The 23,481-nt window shown below is 38.6% G+C and overlaps 1 protein-coding gene across 1 annotated transcript; it reads left to right on the top strand.

The window, feature by feature from the left end:
• The first annotated feature begins 13,073 nt into the window (after nt 1–13,073).
• On the top strand, nt 13,074–14,033 carry LOC116521406 (olfactory receptor 5V1-like). Its single transcript, XM_032236082.1, has one exon. It carries the CDS (start codon nt 13,074–13,076, stop codon nt 14,031–14,033), a length of 960 nt encoding a protein of 319 aa, XP_032091973.1.
• Nucleotides 14,034–23,481: the final 9,448 nt, after the last annotated feature.

The following is a 23,481-nucleotide window of genomic DNA, read 5'->3' as shown; positions in this document are numbered from 1 at the left end:
AGTAGGATTGGTTCGTACTTGGGGATGAAAATAGGAAAAAAATCATGGTTGATAGGGTACACAGGAAATATTTTTAAAATCCAAAAGAAAGCAGTTGGAAATTATTTCTTTGCTTGTGCCAAGAAACTATGATAAAAGATGCCATCAAATTTATATAATTTGTATGTGTGAGTAAAACTTAATGTCCTATCTTTTGCTCTAAACTTTACACAAGTTCCTAAATGTACATTTTCCAAGGCCTGGAATAGTCCTTCTGTATATGGTTGGTTTTTTTATTGTATGTTAATACCTAACATACCAACAGTATAAGTTGGAATAAAAAAGAACCAACATTGGGAAAAGTTTTTGTTAAAACATACTTTACATACCCACAGCAAATGTTGCCTCTGTAATGAGAAAGAGGAGTCGACCACTTGATCAGTGGATATAGCAAAATTTCACAAACTGACTTCCTACAATGCCATGACTGCGTTGTTAAGATCATTCACTGGAAATTGTGCCAAAAGTTTGGATTTGAGTACAGCAAAAACCACTGGGACCATCATGTTGAGAAGGTTTTAGAGAATGAGAAAGTCAAGATCTTGTGGGACTTCAGAATCCAGACTGACAGGCACTTGGCCACAACACACCTGAAATAACAATAGTTGAAAAGAAAAAAGTATGGTTCATTGACATTGCAATACCTGGAGATCAAGGGTGGATTTCTCGCCGGCGGCGTCCTCGTGCACGCGCGCAGTGCAAGCATGCGTACTAGCATCTGTGCATTTGCTCCAGCTGCTCCTGGAGGATCGTGCAGGTGCTGTATGCGTCCTGCGCATGCGTGGAAGCGCAGAACTCGTCAAAACTGGGTAAGGAGCGCAGGCGGGTGGGTGGGCCCTTCGCCATTCCCAGAAGTTACTTACTTCCGGGTTCGCTGACCAACCGGTTCGTGGGGACCACCGCGAACTGGCTGAACCCCATCCCTGCTGGAGATGCACAAATTGAAGATAAACAGCAAGAAAAAAAATCACAAATTGAAGTTGAGCGACTGTGGAAAAAGAAATTGTGTGTTGTCCTGATTACAAGTGGAGCCCTTGGAGCAATACCTAAAGGGCTACCTCACTATTTGGAAATTGATTACCAGTTGGGCCCTCCCCCAGGGGCCTAGGACGTCATAACGTATTTTCGTAATATGTGTTCGGATCCAAGCAGTGCGGCTTTTTGTATTTAACTGAGGATGATTTTGTCAATTTTTAACTGTTTTAAATGTAATTCCAGGGCTTTTGGAATAGCACCCAGTTTGCCGATTACCACTGGAATTATCACTGCTGGTTTGTGCCATAGTCGTTGAATTTCGATTTTTAAGTCCTGGTATTTTGCGATTTTTTCATGTTCCTTCTCAGCGACCCTGCTATCACCTGGTATTGCGATGTCTATGATTGTGACCTTATATTTCTCAACCAGTGTGATGTCTGGTGTATTGTGCACCAGTATTTTGTCTGTTTGTATACAGAAATCCCACAAGATCTTGACCATCTGATTTTTGGTGACTTTTTCAGTCTGATGTTCCCACCAGTTTGTTGCTGTTTTAATATTATATTTTTTGCTCAAATTCCAATGGATCATTTGTGCTACTGAATTGTGTGACAATTTATAATCAGTCTGCATGATTTTTTTACAGCAGCTGAGTATGTGATCAACAGTTTCATCAGCTTCTTTGCAAAGTCTGCATTTGGCATCATCAGAGGATTTTTCGATTTTGTCTTTAATGGCATTTGTGCGGATAGTTTGTTCTTGCGCAGCCAGGATTAGTGACTCTGTTTCTTTCTTTAATGTACCTGTTGTTAACCATAACCAAGTTTGTTCACTGTCCACTTTATCTTTTATTTTTTCCAGAAATTGGCCATGCAGTGCTTTAGCATTTTTTAGCATTTTATTGACCTTTATAGGCCGCCCTTTTCCCTAAGGGGACTCAGGGCGGCTTACATTTCATAGGAGGGGAGTGTAAGACAGGACACAAAAAAAATGTGAATAAAGGAAAATAACCAATAAAACACAACATTCATTCGACATTCGGGCGGGGCGAGATTAGGATCTTATCCCCAGGCCTGACGGGATAGCCAGATCTTAAGCGCTGTGCGGAAGGTCTGGATGGTGGTGAGGGTGCGAATCTCCACGGGGAGATCGTTCCAAAGCGTCGGAGCTGCAACCGAGAAGGCTCTCCTCCGCGTAGTCGCCAGTCGGCACTGACTGGCGGATGGAATTCGGAGGAGGCCTACTCTATGCGATCTGATGGGACGAAGGGAGGTAATTGGCAGAAGGCGGTCTCTCAAATAGTCAGATCCACTACCATGAAGGGCTTTATGAATGGTGAGTAGCACCTTGAAGCGCACCCGGAGATCAACAGGTAGCCAGCGCAGCTCACGGAGGATCGGTGTTATGTGGGCAAACCGCGGTGCGCCCACAATCACTCGCGCGGCTGCATTCTGGACTAGCTGAAGTCGCTGGATGCTCTTCAAGGGCAGCCCCATGTAGAGCACATTGCAGTATTCCAGCCTAGAGATCACAAGGGCTCGAGTGACTGTTGTGAGAGCCTCCCGGCCATTGGCCTTAATGGTATTTGTGCGGATAGCTTGTTCTTGCGCAGCCAGGATTAGTGACTCTGTTTCTTTCTTTAATGTACCTGTTGTTAACCATAACCAAGTTTGTTCACTGTCCACTTTATCTTTTATTTTTTCCAGAAATTGGCCATGCAGTGCTTTGTTCTGCCAACTCTCCATTCTTGATTTTATCACATCTTTTCTGTATTCTTGTTTCGTCTGTTGGGCCTTCAGTAGATTTTTGTTCTTTACTTCGATTAATAGATGTTCTTGACTTTCTTTTAAATAATCAGCCAGTGCATGTTTTTCTTCTTCAACTGTTTGCTTCACTTGTAATAATCCTCTGCCACCTGATTTTCGGGGCAGATATAGTCTATCAGTATCACCAAGTGGATGCAAACTATAGTGCATTGTCATTAGTTTCCTGGTTTTTCGGTCCAAAATGTCCAAATCAGCTTCTGTCCAGTTAACTATACCAGCTGTGTATCTTATAACTGGTATTGCCCAGGTATTTATTCAATTCAATTCAATTTAATTTATTTGTATGCCGCCCTTTTCCCTGAAGGGACTCAGGGCGGCTCACAACTCAAAGGGAGGGGAAAGACAAACAGAATTACAAAAAACATAAAAGCCATACATAGTTAAAAACACAACAATCATACCATTCGAAGTGGGGCAGCAAGTCTTTAGCCCCAGGCCTGTCGGAACAGCCAGGATTTAAGGGCTATGCGGAAGGCCTGGAGGGTGGTGAGGGTACGAATCTCCACGGGGAGTTCATTCCAGAGGGTCGGAGCAGCCACAGAGAAGGCTCTCCTCTGGGTAGTCGCCAGTCGACACTGGCCGGCTGATGGAATTCGGAGGAGGCCTAGTCTGTGGGATCTAATTGGTCTAGTGGAGGTAATTGGCAGTAGGCGGTCTCTCAAGTACCCAGATCCAATACCATGAAGGGCTTTGTAGGTGACAACTAGCACCTTGAAGCGTACCCGGAGATCAACAGGCAGCCAGTGCAGCTCGGGGAGGATAGGTGTTAGTGGGTGAACCGAGGCGCACCCACGATTGCTCGCGCGGCTGCATTCTGGACCAGCTGAAGTCGCCGAATACTCTTCAAGGGCAGCCCCATGTAGAGCACGTTGCAGTAATCCAGTCTAGAAGTCACAAGGGCACGAGTGACTGTTGTGAGAGCCTCCCGGTTCAGGTAGGGACGCAACTGGTGCACCAGGCGAACCTGGGCAAATGCCCATCTGGTCACGGCTGACAAATGGTGTTCAAAAGTCAGCTGTGGGTCCAGGAGGACTCCCAAGTTGCGAACCCTGTCTGAGGGGTGTACTGTTTGACCCCCCAGCCTGAGAGGTGGAACACTTGGCCAATTAATAGGAGGGAAGCACAGCAGCCACTCGGTCTTATCTGGATTGAGAACAAGCTTGTTAACCCCCATCCAGTCCCTAACAGCCTCGAGGCCCTGGCACATCACATCCATCACTTCATTGAGGTGGCACGGGGCGGACAGATACAGCTGTGTATCGTCTGCATACTGGTGGTGTTTTATCCCGTGCCGTCGAATGATCTCACCCAGCGGTTTCATGTAGATGTTGAAAAGTAAGGGGGACAGGACCAAACCCTGCGGCACCCCACACGTTAGGGGCCTAGGGGTCGATCTCTGTGCACTCCCTCGCTCGCGGCCGGGCTTTGGTCCCACTTTTCCCGCTCTGTGCGTGGGAGAATGTGTGTGGGTGTGTGTGAGAGAGAGAGAGAGAGAGGTAATTCATAAAATCCCTTCCCCCTCCAGCCATTCTTCCCCTTTCCTACAACTGACATTTCTGCCACTGCATGGTTTTTTTTTAAAAAAAATTCTGGCGGAGGCTGTTTGCTTCAACGTGGCTTGCCTCGTCTTTTGGGGCGGGAGGAGGGCTCTGCCTTAAGCAAGAATTGCATTAAAGACCAGAGCAACAGGTATTTCCTTATTTGCCTATTGGATGGGGTTTTATACAGCTTTATAACGTGGAGTAACGTACACGCACACAGCCCCTGGTAGCCCTTTGATAAAAAATGGAGATAGATAATTCCTAGGGATACTTGCCATGTTCTTTCATCACTATGGTGATCTTATTTTTTTTGAGCTAAATGTATTTTTCCAATTTGAATTGGGCATAATCTTTTTTTATTGATCCACTGTCAGGAAGAGGGATTATAATTTAAAACAGATGATTTCAGTGGCATCTTTTTTATTAATTTAAATTTCTTTCCGTTCTCCATACCCATCTTCTTGTATCAAATAATAGCTGTGGATTCATTGGTATTAAGTGTATATGTTTGAAGCAGTGCAGGAAATCTTGAAAACTTATGAATTTCTCTCCCCTCTTTGGCATTAGGCCTTAGTATCTGATTTGCTATATAACACCTTGTGTTATATATAGTCAATATAGGCACAGAGTTAATTTTTTTTAACATTTTCTAATGGTGGTGTGCCTCGTGATTTTTTTCATGAAAAAAGTGTGCCTTTGCACAAAAAAGGTTGAAAAACACTGCTGTAGTGCATTGTCATTAGTTTCCTGGTTTTTCGGTCCAAAAGGTCCAAATCAGCTTGTGTCCAGTTAACTATACCAGCTGTGTATCTTATAACTGGTATTGCCCAGGTATTTATGGCCTTGATTGTATTTCCACCATTCAATTTAGATTTCAAAATTTTCCTAACTCTGTTGGTGTACTCTCGCCTGACAATAGTTTTTACTTCTCCATCCTTGATGTTATCCAACTGCAGAATGCCTAAGTATTTGTAGGCTTCATTTTCTTTGCATTTAATTAGTTGGCCATTGGGCATTTCAATTCCCTCACATGCAGTGATTTTGCCCCTTTTTATGGATACAGTGGCGCATTTTTCCATGCCAAACTGCATTGAAATATCGGTGCTGAATACTCGGACTGTGTTTGTCAATGATTGGATTTCTATTTCTGACTTTCCATAGAGTTTCAAATCATCCATATATAGTAAATGCGAAATTTTTTCAGCTTCTTTGGCTGTTTGGTAGCCTAATTTCATTTTTTTTTAAGATTACTGATAGTGGGATCATTGTGATGATGAAGAGAAGAGGTGAAAGTGAATCACCCTGGAAAATTCCTTGCTTGATATTAACCATTCTATAGATCTCATTCCCTACTGCCAACTCAGTTCTCTATTGTTTCATCACCTTTTCAGTAAAGGATGTAATATTTTTGCTAATGCCAGTTGTTTCTAAGCATTTTATGATCCAACTATGTGGCAGTGAGTCAAATGCCTTTTTGTAATCAATCCAGACCATATTCAAGATCGTTTTTCTGTTCTTACAATTTTCTAATATCATTTTATCAATTAGGAGCTGATCTTTTGTGCCCCTGCTCCTTCTTTGTTGCCTTTTTGCTCTACTGACAAGGTGTTGTTTGTTTCCAAATAATCCATCATGTTATCTGCAATAATGCCTGTGAGTAATTTGAAGGTTGTTGGCAAGCATGTTATTGGTCTGTAGTTTTCAGGTGTTGTTCCTTTAGTTGCATCTTTCTGAATCAAGTATGTTTTTCCATTTGTCAACCATTCATCAATTTGGCCCTTTTGTAAAATTTCATTCAGTTGCCTGGCCAATATTGCATGTAACACTGGTCAGATATTTGAGCCAGAAACCATGTAATTGGTCCTTTCCAAGTGATGTCCAATTCTTTACCTTTTTTACTCGATTTTTGACCATCTCAGTTATTATTTCTAATACTTGCATTTGTTTGTTGCCAATGCTTTTCTCAAAGTCATATATCCATTTGCTTCCTTATTGTAGTCCTTTGCATTTTCCCACAATTTTTTCTAGAATTCAGCTGTAGCCTGCTTTTCTGGTTTTTCACTTTTGGTGTCAGCATTCACATTACGACTTTGATAAAAATGTCATTGGTCTGATCGAAATTGCTGATTTTGTTTATATTGGAAGATTCGTGCCTTACATCTTTCAATTTTTCTGGTGTTGCTGTTATCTGCTGTTTTACAATCTCTACAGCTTCATTGATGTTTCTTGTATCCAATCTATATCTTCTGATTAGCCGATCTATGATTTTGTTGTTTTTAAGCCGTTGCTCATGCATGTTCTTTAAGTTACTAGCATCTGCCCTTATTTTTTTATTTTTTGTTCTAAACGGATTTTCCACTTTGGCTTTGATGCTTTTTCTGTTGTGTGACTAGGTACTTTAATTTTAATGCCTAGTTCATTAGTGACTATTACAGCTGCGCTGTACATTAACTGGTTTGTTTCCAAGATGGATCCCGGTTCAATTGTTGAAAACACTGCATTAACCATTTTCATGATAGGGGCCAAAATTTTCTTAGGCACAGTTTTTAGTGATGGTAAACGTTGCCTTTCCTCATTAAGCAGAAAATGCTCCATGATCTTATCCTTCAATTCTTTTTGTTTTTGAGTTAGTTCATCAGTTGGTTCAGTGATAACTGGTTCTAGTGGTGGTGATGTTATTTCCTCCCCGAGAGCTTCTTCTGGGAGTTCTACTATAATGTCTTTAGTTGTGTCTTGAATATCAGTTATTTCCACTTGTGATATTGTTTTTTTGGGTTTTGCAATTTGCCTGAATTTCCTCATGTTCAACTTCACTAAACACTTTATTCCGTATAATAAATCGCCTTTGATCTGCTAGTCGTTGTTCACTAACATTTGAATCTGGATATTGTTGTTTCCATAATTCATACATTCGCTTTAAATAGCCTCTTTTTTCTGGCTCTGAGTTGTAGTAACAGGCCATTATGGCACGGTTTTCATCTGCACTATATTTTTGTCGTTTTGTTGGCTGGTCCACTTGTAGCCCACTTGTCGACGGATGTCCAGGGACTCCAACATCTGCCGCGGCCCTTGTTAACCCGCGTGACGACCGATGCAGTATGGAATTCTTATTTGTTTTTTTCACCATATTGTATGGGTTGGCGGGTTTTTTTTTTATGGGACCAGATGCCAACCTGACCCCAACCCTCCTCCTTTCTCATCCGGGCTTGGGACCGGCAACGGTGGAGTTGTTGTTGTTGTTGTTGTTGTTGTTATTATACAATTGTATCACAGCGGCCAGTTGTTTCGCCGGATTTGGCATTGGTTACTAGTCGGGCCCCACCCAGGGGCCTAGGATGTCGTAACGTATTTTCTTAATATGCGTGCAGATCCAAGCAGTGCGGCTTTCTGCATTTGACTGATGGTGATTTTGTCAATTTTTAACTGTTTTAAATTTAATTCCAGTGCTTTTGGAATAGCACCCAGTGTGCCAATTACCACTGGAATTATCACTGCTGGTTTGTGCCATAGTCGTTGAATTTCAATTTTTAAGTCCTGGTATCTTGCGATTTTTTCATGTTCCTTCTCGGCGACCCTGCTATCACCTGGTATTGCGATGTCTATGATTGTGACCTTATTTTTCTCAACCAGTGTGATGTCTGGTGTATTATGCACCAATATTTTGTCGGTTTGTATACGGAAATCCCACAAGATCTTGACCATCTGATTTTCGGTGACTTTTTCAGGCTGATGTTCCCACCAGTTTGTTGCTGTTTTAATATTATAATTTTTGCACAAATTCCAATAGATCATTTGTGCTACTGAATTGTGCCGCAATTTATAATCAGTCTGCGCGATTTTTTTTACAGCAGCTGAGTATGTGATCAACAGTTTCATCAGCTTCTTTGCAAAGTCTGCATTTGGCATCATCAGAGGATTTTTCGATTTTGGCCTTAATGGCATTTGTGCGGATAGCTTGTTCTTGCGCAGCCAGGATTAGTGACTCTGTTTCTTTCTTTAATGTACCTGTTGTTAACCATAACCAAGTTTGTTCACTGTCCACTTTATCTTTTATTTTTTCCAGAAATTGGCCATGCAGTGCTTTGTTCTGCCAACTCTCCATTCTTGATTTTATCACATCTTTTCTGTATTCTTGTTTCGTCTGTTGGGCCTTCAGTAGAGTTTTGTTCTTTACTTCGATTAATAGATGTTCTTGACTTTCTTTTAAATAATCAGCCAGTGCATGTTTTTCTTCTTCAACTGTTTGCTTCACTTGTAATAATCCTCTGCCACCTGATTTTCGGGGCAGATATAGTCTATCAATATCACCACGTGGATGTAAACTGTAGTGCAGTGTTTTTCAACCACTGTGCCGCAGCACATTAGTGTGCCGTGACATAGTGTAAGGTGTGCCGTTGGAAAAACACCTGCCGGGTGTTTTTGCCTCGGGACATCTCTGATATCTCTGACATCTCTAACCGTTAAGGGAGGAAGGGCGAGAATGAAAGGAGAAGGGAGGGGGAGGACAGCGCCGCGCTCTCCAGAAGGGCTAGGAGCGGGTCCGGCGGCTAAGCAACGTGTGGCCTTCGCCGGGACTGACAGCCGCGGTGAAAGCAGCCCCCGCCGGCCAGCCCTCGCTTTTGTCTGCTGGGTAGTGAAGGCGGCGGTGGTGGCAGAGGAAGCAGCCCGGCGTCGCTGCTTGCCGCGCACTCCCTCGCTCGCGGCCGGGCTTTGGTCCCACTTTTCCCGCTCTGTGCGTGGGAGAATGTGTGTGTGTGTGTGTGTGTGTGTGTGTGTGTGTGTGTGTGTGAGAGAGAGAGAGAGGTAATTCATAAAATCCCTTCCCCCTCCAGCCATTCTTCCCCTTTCCTACAACTGACATTTCTGCCACTGCATGGTTTTTTTTAAAAAAAAATTCTGGCGGAGGCTGTTTGCTTCAACGTGGCTTGCCTCGTCTTTTGGGGCGGGAGGAGGGCTCTGCCTTAAGCAAGAATTGCATTAAAGACCAGAGCAACAGGTATTTCCTTATTTGCCTATTGGATGGGGTTTTATACAGCTTTATAACGTGGAGTAACGTACACGCACACAGCCCCTGGTAGCCCTTTGATAAAAAATGGAGATAGATAATTCCTAGGGATACTTGCCATGTTCTTTCATCACTATGGTGATCTTATTTTTTTGAGCTAAATGTATTTTTCCAATTTGAATTGGGCATAATCTTTTTTTATTGATCCACTGTCAGGAAGAGGGATTATAATTTAAAACAGATGATTTCAGTGGCATCTTTTTTTATTAATTTAAATTTCTTTCCGTTCTCCATACCCATCTTCTTGTATCAAATAATAGCTGTGGATTCATTGGTATTAAGTGTATATGTTTGAAGCAGTGCAGGAAATCTTGAAAACTTATGAATTTCTCTCCCCTCTTTGGCATTAGGCCTTAGTATCTGATTTGCTATATAACACCTTGTGTTATATATAGTCAATATAGGCACAGAGTTAATTTTTTTTAACATTTTCTAATGGTGGTGTGCCTCGTGATTTTTTTCATGAAAAAAGTGTGCCTTTGCACAAAAAAGGTTGAAAAACACTGCTGTAGTGCATTGTCATTAGTTTCCTGGTTTTTCGGTCCAAAAGGTCCAAATCAGCTTGTGTCCAGTTAACTATACCAGCTGTGTATCTTATAACTGGTATTGCCCAGGTATTTATGGCCTTGATTGTATTTCCACCATTCAATTTAGATTTCAAAATTTTCCTAACTCTGTTGGTGTACTCTCGCCTGACAATAGTTTTTACTTCTTGCATGTAAACTGGTCAAATATTTGAGCCAGAAACCATGTATTGGTCCTTTCCAGGTGATGTCCAATTCTTTACCTTTTTAACTCGATTTTTGACCATCTCAGTTGTTATTTATAATACTTGCATTTGTTTGTTGCCAATGCTTTTCTCAAAGTCATGTATCCTCTTTGCTTTCTTGTTGTAATCCTTTGCATTTTCCCACAATTCTTTCCAGAATTCAACTGTGGCCTGCTTTTCTGGTTTTTCACTTTTGGTGTCACCATTCACATTAAGACTTTTTTTTATTATTATTATTATTATTATTATTATTATTATTATTATTATTATTATTATTTGCTGGCAGAAAACCGTATCAACCATTAGCACCAATCACTTCTATTTGTAATGCATTTTTGTATGTTCAGTTCGATGAGTTTCATGTTTAATGAATAAAGAATCTAATAATAATAAATTAATGCTACATTAATCCACTGGTCATTGTGTAAAAATATGCCTTACTTGTATCCAAAAGTCATGGGAACATAAAGTAGAAAAAGTTGTCAAAAATGAGATGGTGAAGATGGATTGTCATTTGAAACAAAATATGCCAGATATTATGGTTGTTAAGGACCGAGGCATTCAATTTATTGAAATCACTGTACCAGGAAATGCCAGAGTTGAAGAAAAAGAACTGATCAAAATCACAAAATATTGTGATCTGGCCATCAAAACTACATGGTTATGGGTGAAACATGTAACAGTGATACACATTGACATTGGGGCACTTGGAACTTTGTCCAAGAATTTTACAAAACACATCAAGAAATTGCAGCTTCCTGCAATATCATCAGTGGAACTACAAAAAAACTGCATTACTCGGAACTCTGTATATTTTAAGAAGATACTTGGTTGATACCTAGGACACTGGCAGCAACCCATATCAATCATTAGCACCAGTCAATGGTATAATAATAATTATTATTATACAGCTCAGCATAAGTAGGATTGGTTCGTACTTGGGGATGAAAGTAGGAAAAAAATCATGGTTGATAGGGTACACAAGAAATATTTTTAAAATCCAAAAGAAAGCAATTGGAAATTATTCCTTTGCTTGTGCCAAGAAACTATGATAAAAGATACCATCAAACCTATATAATTTGTACGTGTGAGTAAATCTTAATATCCTATCTTATTGCTCTAAATTTTACACAAGTTCCTAAATGTACGTTTTCCAAGGCCTGGAATAGTCCTTCTATATATGGTTGGGTTTTTTTATTGTATGTTAATACCTATCATACCAACAGTATAAGTTGGAATAAAAAAGAACCAACATTGGGAAACGTTTTTGTTAAAACATACTTTTAACATAGAAAAATAGTAACATAAATAGGAGGTGCTCTAAAGTTGAAAGAAGTGAAGAAGTTGATGAATAGAATTCACATATAAGCACACCAGCAGATAGGCTGATCATATTTTTAAGCAAAATACCATGAAAAGTACTATGTATATATAATTTTTTTGTACATATTCAAGGATGCCATTTTCAAACAGATATAACTTTAAATCTTGAAACATAGTCTCTACTTCCCTATCATTTCCTATTTGGCAAAAATAGAGTTAATCCTGATATGTATTCCTGATACATTCCTTTCATAACAAATTAACACTTTTATGTAAATTTTCAATATAATTTGAAAAATTATTGTTTTATGAGAAAAACAGTATTTCTAAACTATATATTAGATTAGTTGGATAGGATATATTCCCTATTGATTTTGATTCTTCTCAATTCCAGGAGGAATTGTGGCATCAGCTCCCTCCTTGTCTTATCATCTCCCTCCCATGAAGATTTCCTCTGGCTTAAATGTCAATTGTAAAGATCCTGGGCATTTCTTTACTGCAGTGCAACTACATCTTAGAAGGTAACTGCTTATCTCATGTGTTTGTATTGCAAGAGGAAAGAATGTTTATTATATGAAAAAAAAATAGTTGGGTACTTTTCCACATTTTAATCCTGAAATCTCTGCAGAATTACTGGAATGATTGAAAAGGTGATAGAAAAAAACACCCTTTCTATAAGATACATTAGCAGTACTTGGGTTGGAGACTATTGATTTCTGCTCCTCTTGCACAGATATCTTTCGCTTCAGTCAGGTCCTTCAATATTAGCAACAACTCAGAGTAAAACTATATAGCTAGATGTGAGGTTCTTGCTGAATAATGTGTCAATACTATCAAAGTTGCTAGCAACCATTCACTTGAAAAAGTGAGATATTGGGTATATCTTTTCCGTTCAGATTTTTTTTCAAAACTTTCAAATACTATCTGAATCTTTCTTTCTCAAATTCATCACAACAACTCCTGACTACACTTAAACAACAACATCATCATGTACTTACTACTTAAGTGCATGGCTGCAAAAGTGGGTGAAGGGTGAGAGAAATCCAGGAAGAAGATAGTAGCTAAACAATTCTATACTGTTTTTAAATCTATCCAGCAACCAGAAAACCAGAATAATACAATGATGTGTTTGTCAGTAAAAGGCAGGGAGGAGTTCACATTGGCTACATGAATAGGAAATTTAGGATTTCTTATAGATAAGGAAGCAAGTGAATTTACACTAAAACAGTGTATCTTCATCTTCCAAACATGTCTGTATTTTTAGCATGGCTATCCTTAGAAACAGTTTCTCCTGACATAATATCTGACTGTAATTCATATGCCATACAAAGGAAGTATATCTCATCTATACAGTGCACTATGCTGCAAATATAGCTTTAATTTTCTTTGTCTTCTCCCTAATGTTTTCCTGCAGGTTCAGAGTTCAATTTCTGGATCAATAAAGTTTTAATCTATTTGTTGGGCCAGCAAGCCTTAACATCGTGGGCTGAGAGAAGGTGACTGGCATAAAGTGTCTCTATCAAATTTGATTCCTAATGATTCTTGAATTATCTGAGCTGGAAAATCAAACTGTAATAAAAGAGTTTATTCTGTTGGGACTCTCCAATGATCCACAGATACAAGATTTCCTTCTTTTCTTCTTCATGATCATATTTTTAATCACTGTCTTTGGGAATATGGTAATTATATTAGTGATCAGGTCTGAGCTTCATCTTCAGACTCCCATGTTCTTCTTTCTCAGACATTTAGCTTTTGTTGACATTTGCTATTCCTCAGTCACTGTTCCAAAAATGCTGGAAAACTTTATCCAAAAGCAGAAAACTATTTCCAGGGAAGGATGCATTGCACAGATTGCCTTCTTTTTCCAAATTGCTGGTGCAGAAATATTCATCCTTTCAGCAATGGGTTATGATCGATATGTGGCTATTTGTCACCCGCTATACTACAGCAGGTACTTGACAAAAGAGGTATGCAATAAAATGGTGGGTGGTGCTTGGCTCCTGGGTTTCTTTCATTCTATAGGCAATGCCCTTCCTTTGCTAAATCTCAATTTTTGCAGAAACAATGTCATTAAACACTATACTTGTGACCTTCCTCAACTCTTGGATTTGTCTTGTACAGAGACTCTCACTAATTATATTATTCTTCTAATTTTTATATTTGCCTTAGGTTTTAGCTCATTTCTTTTCATTTTGGTCTCTTACATTCACATCATTTCAACCATCTTGAAAATTAAATCAAAAAAAGGCAGGGAGAAAGCTTTCTCCACCTGCAGTTCCCATCTACTTGTTGTGGGTTTACTCTACCTTACATCTTTTTTTCACTATGTGAAGCCAAGTTCAGAATCACTCATGGATCTGGACAAAGTTATCTCTATTCAATATAGCATTTTAACTCCAATGTTAAACCCTATCATTTACAGTCTGAAAAACAAAGAGATCAAATCAGTTCTATTGAAAATGTTTGGAAAATGGAGGCCCATTCCTCACCCCTGAAATATTTTTAGTTCCTTATATTTAAGGGCAGTCTCCTTATCTCCCTATGACAACTTTTCATTTGGGGGCTAGTATAATATTACATAATATTGAATAAGAGAACCAAGATACTAAAGGCTAAAAGGCAGTGGTGGGATTCAGCCAGTTCAAACTGTTTGGAGAAAAGGAGTTTGGATAACCGATTGTTGGAAGAAATCTCATTTTTGGTTTTTTCCCCACTTTACAGGGCTAATCCTACAAGGAAGGCAGAAAGGAAACATTCTGGTGTTGTTTCTATCCTAATCTTTATTGTCTTGCTTACAGAACTGCCTCTCCAGTTAACCCTTATTAGATTGTAACAGCTAAGGCAAAGCACCCATTGACATGAGTGACATTGAGTTGACCATGCCCAACCAGTCTCATGACCACTGAGCCATGCCTACCCAGCTGGTCATTAGGGCAGGGAACTGGTTGTTAAATTATTTGAATCCTACCACTGCTAAAAAGTATAATAATATATTCAATCATATATTTAAAATTTGCTGAAAAAAAGAAATTTAATGTATGTGGTAGAAAGATAGAGATAAATATCTTTTGTGTTATCAAGTTTTTAAATTTTAATACACTTCCATTAAAATGTATTTTTAAAAAATGGTTTCACCAATTGCATATGCATTTCTCCCCCCCCCTCTGTGTATAACGTCTGTCTGTCTGTCTGTCTGTCCGTCCATCCATCCATCCATCCATCCCTATAGTTCCTCCAAATCTAATTTCTAATCACACAAACACACATGAAAAAACACAAACACAAACATACCAGCACACATAAACACAACATGCAGTAAATAGATGAAGAAGAAGAAAATGATGAGGAGAAGGAGGAGGAAGAGGGGGAAGAGGAAGAGGGGGAGGAGGAAGACAGACAGACAGACATTGAACTGGTTATTTGCAATATCAAATCAATTGAATTTCTAATATATTTTATACTATAATGTGATCTTGATATTTATCTTGGAATTGGAATCTTTCATTTAATATCAGGTGCTGCTTAGAAACTATTAACTTTCCCTATCAACATAGCTGTCATTAACAGTCTGAGAATACATTGCATATTTTCATCATGCAGTTATTTTTCAGTTGCAGTGGCTTTTGCTGTCCTTAACTCATTTTTTAGTCCTCATCCATATAATCCAAATAATTTGATTCACACTGGTAGACCTGCAAACAGATTAACTGTCCATTTATATGTATGCTTTGTGAAGATATTTAAAGCATACATTACAAATGCTCTAAAAATATATTACTTGTCATATAATGCCAATGATAAAGACCCGTGCTTTTAAAAAAATATTTATTGTATACTGTTTTGCTTCCTGAAACCATATCATGAAAGAATCTCTCTCAGAGATTGAATTTTGTTTTGAAACTGGAACCAAAAGAACCCTCATCATGCCTTTGATTTCAGCAAATTATGATAGCAAGACATATGAAGGATATGAAAAGGCATGAAAGGTACAAAAATATGAAGAGTTCAATTCATATACTGTTGAAACTGTGTAATGTATAAGGTTTTTTACTTGTTCTCTAATCATTAAATTGATTGAGGAATGATTTCATGTGAGCAGTAGGCAAGTGTGCACTTGTATAAATGGAGCACATAAACATGCATTCACTTACTGTTCATGCAAGTGAAAATATGGATGCTCACATTTGCCCACCATTTCCATGGCCCATTTTTGAATGGCTTAAGGCTTGGCAGTGGACTGCAGCACAGGAATTAGGACTTTTGTTCTAGAGAGTTTCGAAGATCTAGATTCCTCCAGGTATTAGGTTAGAATGGCAGGTTGGACTGCAAGGATATTTGGTCTGGCCACCCCAAGGAAATGAACATGTTTTGTCCATGTTTTATGGATTGTTCTGAAACAGCTAGAGTATGAGATATATAACCATATGAACCCTGTAAATAAAGAAATTGATTAAAACTTGAAATAAATGTAACATCTCTTTTCCTGGCTATAGCACTTGCAATAAAAATACTAAATTGCCCAACAAGCTTTATTCACAAAAATTGGTTATTATGTGAATTCTTTTGAAAACCTGAGTGTGTTTGACTATATGTAAAAACTAATTCCCTTTAGCTTATTTTCAAACTGCAATAACATCTGTTTTCTGAACTATATTTTCCAAAATTATAAGGGTTTGAGGTGAAAGAAAGAAAAAGCCAAGTCCTTCAACAAGCATCTCTTCTACTAGAATTAGTGGCAAAAAAAATTTAATTCCTACTTCAAGCATGCTGAATTAGAGCGCTTCCATAGCTGGTAGTGTTCCACTGATCATTCCATGTTTTGTGTCTGACAAAATTCAACAAGTCCGAACCTCGCTGTCATGTTAAACCAAATGAGAGCTTCAGCTGTTGGGGACTTTGGGAGTCTGAGTTGCTTTTCACTACTCCCACCATAATGGATTTATTACTATCACAAAGAATTAGGACATCTTCTGATCTGCTATCTTAATGATGTCATAACTTTCAACAGTTGTTGATGAATTGGTGTAACTTGAGGACTGCTGATACATTGTAAGTGAAAAAAACCTGGAACACCATGGTTATTAATATAAATATATTAATTATAATTCTCACTCAATCTTCTCCGTGCCAATGCATCTGTGGAAATAATGTTGTCCATTAACCAAAATAATGAACACTTTGTCCAGTAATAAAAGCAAATATGTACCTCAATGGAACAACTAGCCCTGACCATGAACCTGCTTGTCTAGCAAAGGGGTTGGAATCAAAACCAGAAGCTAGCACAAATGGACCTTCTGTTTTCCAACACTGGGTTTCCTTAGTTGTAGTAATCCAAGGAAATTTACTCATCTTCTTCCAAGTCAATTATATATTGGAGTCTCTAGAAATGTCAAAGACATGTAACATCATGAAGTTAACAGACTTTTACTATTAATTTATTCCTAATAATTAGTGCTAACTACAACACTTATTCTTAGTTCTGTCATGACAGATGTGTAGAGAACAGAAGGATGTGATATATTCTTAACCTCTTACCCTAATTACTGTGTTATATAAAACTAATGTCTAATTTTTGTCATGAGTGTAGTTAGTATATACCACTTAAACTATAACTGCACTGTCTAAAATGCAAAAGTGCAAGATACGATGTTTTGGAACTGTCACTAAAGTTCAGATAGCTGAACTATATTTGCTGCAATGGCACCTTATTGGAAATTAACTAATCGTTCTAATTATATCACATCAGAATAACTTTTACACTTTAAAAAAAACTCAGAAAAAAGGAAGATATAGTAGTCAACTTATTTCCAGAATTTCCAAATTTTTTGGTCAAACCTTTGTTAAGTGAACTTTTCCCATTTTACAATCTTTACAATCTTTTTTTTTTATCACAGTCAATCATTGCTGTTGTTAAGTTAGTTGGTTTAACATGGTTAAATGAATCTGGTTCTTTGACTTCACTTGTCAGGAGGTCATAAAAGATGGTCACATGACCTCAGGGCCCTGCAATCCTCATGCATCCAAATTTTGATTATGTGACCATGAGGATGCAGCAATCATTGTAAGTGTGAAAAAATAAGGTGACTCCTTCTATATCCTAAATAATAGATGCTAATCTGGATACAGATTATAATAATAACAAATGAATTTGTAATGGCACCCATGCACTTCTGCCTGAAGAAAATAGAACATCACTGACTCATAATTTTTACACTTATAAAAGTTGTTTAGGAGACACTGTTTACCCAAAGAATCTTTTAAAATGTTCTTTCTGAGCTGACTCAAATATTTGCATGCAGTCATTTGTTGGAAAAATATCACAATCCAAATACTGATATTCTTTCTGGCCCAAAGTCCATAATAAAGGTTTTATTTGATATCATTTATGCTTTCTAGGCAATAACAATGTTAATTGCCCAAATGTTATTTTAGAAAACAGATCATACATTCAATATAAAATTTCAAAAGTAAATTTATCAGGAAGCTCATTTTAAAGGAGAATTATTCTCAGTCTTAAAGAAAACACACTTGAAATTACTGGTGTTCTATTAAGGGCAGTCTAGAGACTAGCCTTAAAGGACCAGAGAAAGAGAGGCCAGGAGGTGACGCAAGCAAGCAGAGGCTGAGGTAAGTGGGTGTCAGATCTGCAAGTCTTCTTTTCCTATGGACTTCAGGCCTGCCACACTTTCTACTATTCATTTTCTATTGTGGGAAAATGGGAGGGGGGATTATACAGAGTTGGGTGATATGTAGCCATAATTATATTGTTTCTAAAAAGCCCTTGTCTCTGTACCTGGCCAGAACTGGATGGGTGGAAGGCGCCATTGTGGCAGTGAAAGATTGGACCATGTGATGGGTGGGTGTGAGGGCAGGATCTTGAACTTTCAACTGGGTGGGAAAAACCTGGGAAGCTTTAAGATTCGGGTTTTGCCAGATGTGCCGAATGGCTCTTTTAATAAATTGGAATTTTGAGGAATCCTTTGCCTCAGACTCTGATTTAATTTTGGATGCTATTTGGAACTCTGATAGCAGGAGAAGGTGGAGGTGAGCAAGTGGAGGCCTGAGGTGAGCATGTGGAGGTGATCAGGAGCAACCCAAGGTGAATGGGCAGAGGCCAAAGTGAGTGAGAGCAGGCCCCCTGGACTCCATTTCACTGTCAGAGGCCTTAACTACATATGTTACAAGCCCAATTATCAGATTCTAACTGCTAGGGATAGGTCTCTGATTTGCAGAGACCTATCCCTAGCAGGTTATTAGCTATGCAGCTGGGAACAAAGTGACTTTTGAATGAGTATTATCACTCATGTTAATCCACAATCATTATGTGTACTGCAACGTGATTTGTTCCTCCCTTTACATGCACTCGCAATTGGCATAATTCTCATTTGTACAAACCTTAATACTTGATCAAATCACAGGGCTGAATAACTCCATCAGGAATATGCAGTGTTTATAGGATGTCTAAATTGACCTCCTTTGATCAGAGAAAAGACAATATTTATATTTATTTGTGACTGGAAATCCTTATAGATTTTTTTCATAAAACAGAAAATAATTAACTTATGAGTTTTGGTTTGGATGGTTAAAAGGAATAGACTAGAGAAGGAAGAGATAATAACCACAGTAACAGGTAATTTTATAACTGAATTTATAGCTTTTCTATTTTTCTTTCACTTTTTTCCCTTTCTTGCACTTTTAGCTTTTTATTTGATTTCTTTCTTCTTTCTTCTTACTTCATATTAATTTGTATTAGATTTTATGTTCCTTTCTAAAAAGTTCATTAAAATACATGCACAAGTATGGAACACTTATATAGAGAAAATTATATTCCAAAATCCATGTTTTCCCAAAAATAAGACAGGCTTTTGACCCCCAAAATATGGCCTTGGCCATATTGTTTTGGGGTTTTCGGGTGGCTGCTCTCTTGCATGTGGACTCCTGAAGAGCCTGGTGTGGGGATGGGAAGATACAGGCACAGCCTCAGGGGCAAACAGCTCTGTTGTGTTGTCACAACAACACAACACAGCAGCCATGACCATACGTATGAGCAGCTGCCCAGCAACCCCCCCTCTGATTTGGCAGAGGGTCTCTCACCAACCTAGAGGTATCTCGAAGATAGCAAATCACATGAGCCAGGGGAGAACAGGCACTGGCGTGGCTTGGTGTCTTTGGGATACCACTGGATTGGTGAGTGGTACTCTGCCTGGCTGGAGAGGACGGTTGCATGAGCACCTTTTCTGCCACCCACTCATGCATCTCCCAGCCTCACCATGACCTGGACCAACTCTCCCTGCAAGACCAGGGCACTGCCACTGCGCCATCCTAGCACTGAGGATGGCTTTTTCTGTGGCTTCCAAATCTCCCCCTCTGGATGGGCAGAGTGCCACTCACTGACCCAGTGGTATCCTGAAGGCACCAAGCCATGTGAGTGCCTGGTTCACCCCAACTTGCTTGGCTTGGTGCCTTCAGGGTACCACTGGGTCAGTAAGTGGCACTCTGCCTGTTGAGAGGGGTGGATTTCCAGGCAGCTGCTCATGAGTGTGGTCACCTCATGGCTGCTGTGTTATGCTGCTTCAACAGTGCAATATAGTTGTTCACCCCTGAGGTTGTGCCCACATCCTCCCATCCCTGCATCCTCTCATTCCCATGCCAGGCTCTTTGCAACCCCTCTCTCCAGTCGGGCAGAGTGCCATTCACCAATCTAGTGGTATCCCATGTGAGCATCTGTTCCCCCAGCTCCTGCAGCTTGCTGCCTTCAGGATACCACTAGTTTGGTGAATGGCACTCTGCCTGGTCAGAGGGGGTGTTGTCCAAGGGGCTTATTATCAGGACATGTCATATTTTCAGGGACACATGGTAGATTTAAATAAGGTTGATCCAAACAGAGGGGATCTTGAAAAGGACTCTTAAATTCCACAAGGTATTAATACTTTATTTCCATTTGAAAAAATAGCAATAGCACTTAGACTTCTATACCTCTTCACAGTGCTTTACAACCCTCTCTAAGCAGTTTACAGAGTCAGCATATTGTCTCCAACAATCTGGATCCTCATTTTACCAACCTCAGAAGGATGGAAGACTGAGTCAAACTTGAGCCAGTGAGGCTCAAACTGCCAAATTGCTGGCAGCCAGCAATCAGCAGAAGTAGCCTGCAGGGAAGGGAGGAGCCAACATCACAATGTCACAATCTGCAATCTCGACACTCTGAGACTGCCGTTGGTACTTTTGCCACTGGACAGTCCATTGAGACCTAAACCATCTCACAGAGACAGTGATCAGGAAATCAAAACTTTGCTGGTCTCAGGGACATCACAAAGTCCCTGATTGACCCAAGGGAAGCGCTTCAAACTGGCGGCAAATAGGCAGCCCAGACTGATGAAGTCGGCATGGCTCCGGAAGGAAGGAAGTGAAAACAGAAAAGGAGTCCATCTGGTGAGGTATTTTTTTCTATTTTGGGAAAGAATGCCCAAAGTATTTTTTTAAAAGCCAAATTAGATCCTTAAGCAAAATAATTTAGTGGCAAAATTAACTTATATTGGATTGCTTTGGGAAGCTTTTTTTTTTCTTTGCAACTAGATTTTGTGGATTGAAGTGCTTGCAACATTTCTCATTTCTCCTCTTAAAGTGAATGGATTGATTTTTTCTTCTTCTGCTTTTTGTTGCTTTTTTTTTTTTGACTTCTGGATTAAACCCTTCCTTTTTATTTTAACAATTATTCCTATTACTTGTTATTAAATTTCATTAAAAAAAACTTAAAGAACTTTGTTTCCTATAAACCAGAGATAAATATTAGAAAGTGAAAAGTAGCAACACTGCCACTTGGAGGTCAGAGGCTGGAGTTTTTGAAACAACGTATCTCTTCTCTTTCCTTCTTTGATCTCACTGACTTTGTACCTGAAGGGTTTGCAACTTGTTTACAGAAACTGATAAAGAGCCAAGGGCATGAATTTTTTTTTGCAGGTGCCTTTGAGAACTATTTGACAGGGGAGAGGAAGGGGAAAAAAACAGAACCCTTCTCCTTTGAAGAGCATAAAAGAACTCAAGTCAAGTTCAAGTCAACCTAAAATAAAAAAATAAAAGAGGCCTGGAAGGCTAGAGTGGCAGTGGCTATTAGTTTTTTTTCTTTCCCCCTTCTTTTTTGGAAACATGGATCAATATTCAGATGAGGAAACCTTAAAATTCCAAAATATTATGGCTGGAATTCAAAATCTATTGGAAGGATATAGGAGAATTGAGAAGAAGTTAGAAAGACTAGTCTTCCACACAGCAAAAGATGAAGGGGTTGGAGCCCCAAAAATTAAAGGGGAGAATAAAGACATAGACTATAAAGATAAGACAATAGATGAATTTATTAATGGAGCAAATGTGGGTGAAAGTGGAAAGAAGGGAATATGGAAAAGGGAACTCGACGAACTGGAGCCCTACCCCAGATTCCAAGATACAGAAGAAAAAAAATGATGATGATGATGGATTTAAGAAGAAACTTTTTTCAGAAGCATGATTGACAACCAAAGACAAGCTAATTTTAGTAGCTGGAGGGCAACGAGATTACCTGGGAGAACCTTCAAGCCACAAAGTTTGGAGAGAAGTTTATAAAAACCTTATAAAAGAGATAAAAAGAAGACTGACATCACAATTGGCAAGAGAGATAAGACTGTTTTGTTACTGGAAAGATACATGTTGACAATGAAAGTTGACAATAAAAAATCAGTTGATTTTGGTGATCAATAAGTAGGAATTTAGTAATTTTTAAATTGTTTTAGATTGTTATTAAATGTTTATTTGTTAACAAATAATTAACTATAATAACAATAATGAAATGATATTGGATACAGCTTAATGATATATACATGTACTGGCAAACTAGTAAAAGAAATTTGGATATAAATTGTAAATTGCAATTTGGGAAAAATACCTATCAATTTTATTAACAAATTTTTATTTAGATATTGTCATAAAGATGTAAGGTTTTTTTTGGGGGGGGGGGGTCTGACGAGGAGATGGAATATAAATAGTAAATGATTTTTAGCCAATTATAATAACAACAAGGAAATGTCAATGGAAATTGATTAATAATATATACATGCTCTGGCATTGACAAAAGCAACAGATACAAATTCTAAACATCGAGTTGGGGGAAAAAGGGGGGGGGAGGTTTAGAAACTTTATCAATTGACTTTTACTTAGAAGATGTCACAAAGGTGTAATGATACTGGAGGATTCTTTGAAATAGCTAATGAATGCCTTTATATGGTTGTGTCTTTAAGTATGAATGATTTGAGGTAAAAGCATGTTCAACTAATTGTAGTCAAATGAGAATTATGGTACATTGATAGTAAGATATACAAAGATTTTTGATTAAAATATGAATTATATGATATATTATTTGATTATAATATAATAATCTAATATGAATTATAACTAATGACTGTGGAAGAAATGCATGAAAGTTATCTGTAAGCAATCAACACGCTTTCTACAAGATGTAATGAAGGATGATTCATTTTTTGTGTGTTTTTGTTCAATTAAAATAAAAAAAAACTTTTTCAAAAAAAAATCGCCTGCAATACTGCCCTCTAACCACTGTGCCACTGCAGCTCATAATAGCTCAGCTACATAATAAAATCATGTTTATCCTGATTTATGTAATTCTTCTGCTTACGCATTTCTTTCATGAGGAATTCATATTTTCAAGTAGATTATTTTGATTCTATGTATTCAATGTTTCAAATAAGGAAAGTAAAGACATCTAAAGAAAGTTAAACAAAAACTTTGTGGCATATTTAAATTGATTTCATCTCAAATTGAAGCACCTTGACTCAATGAGATTTCACTGCTTTGTAATAACAAAGAAAGAATGACATCAGTTAACTCCTTCTTTTTAATGTCTTGCTTCAAAGAAAATGTTCATAGATAGAGAGGAAGTTTGAGAAGATACAGAAT

Source organism: Thamnophis elegans, chromosome Z, assembly GCF_009769535.1.
Source record: "Thamnophis elegans isolate rThaEle1 chromosome Z, rThaEle1.pri, whole genome shotgun sequence".
Classification (NCBI taxonomy): Eukaryota; Metazoa; Chordata; class Lepidosauria; order Squamata; family Colubridae; genus Thamnophis; species Thamnophis elegans.
Note: the sequence above shows the minus strand (reverse complement) of the source record. Positions and strands in the feature narration are given on the sequence as shown.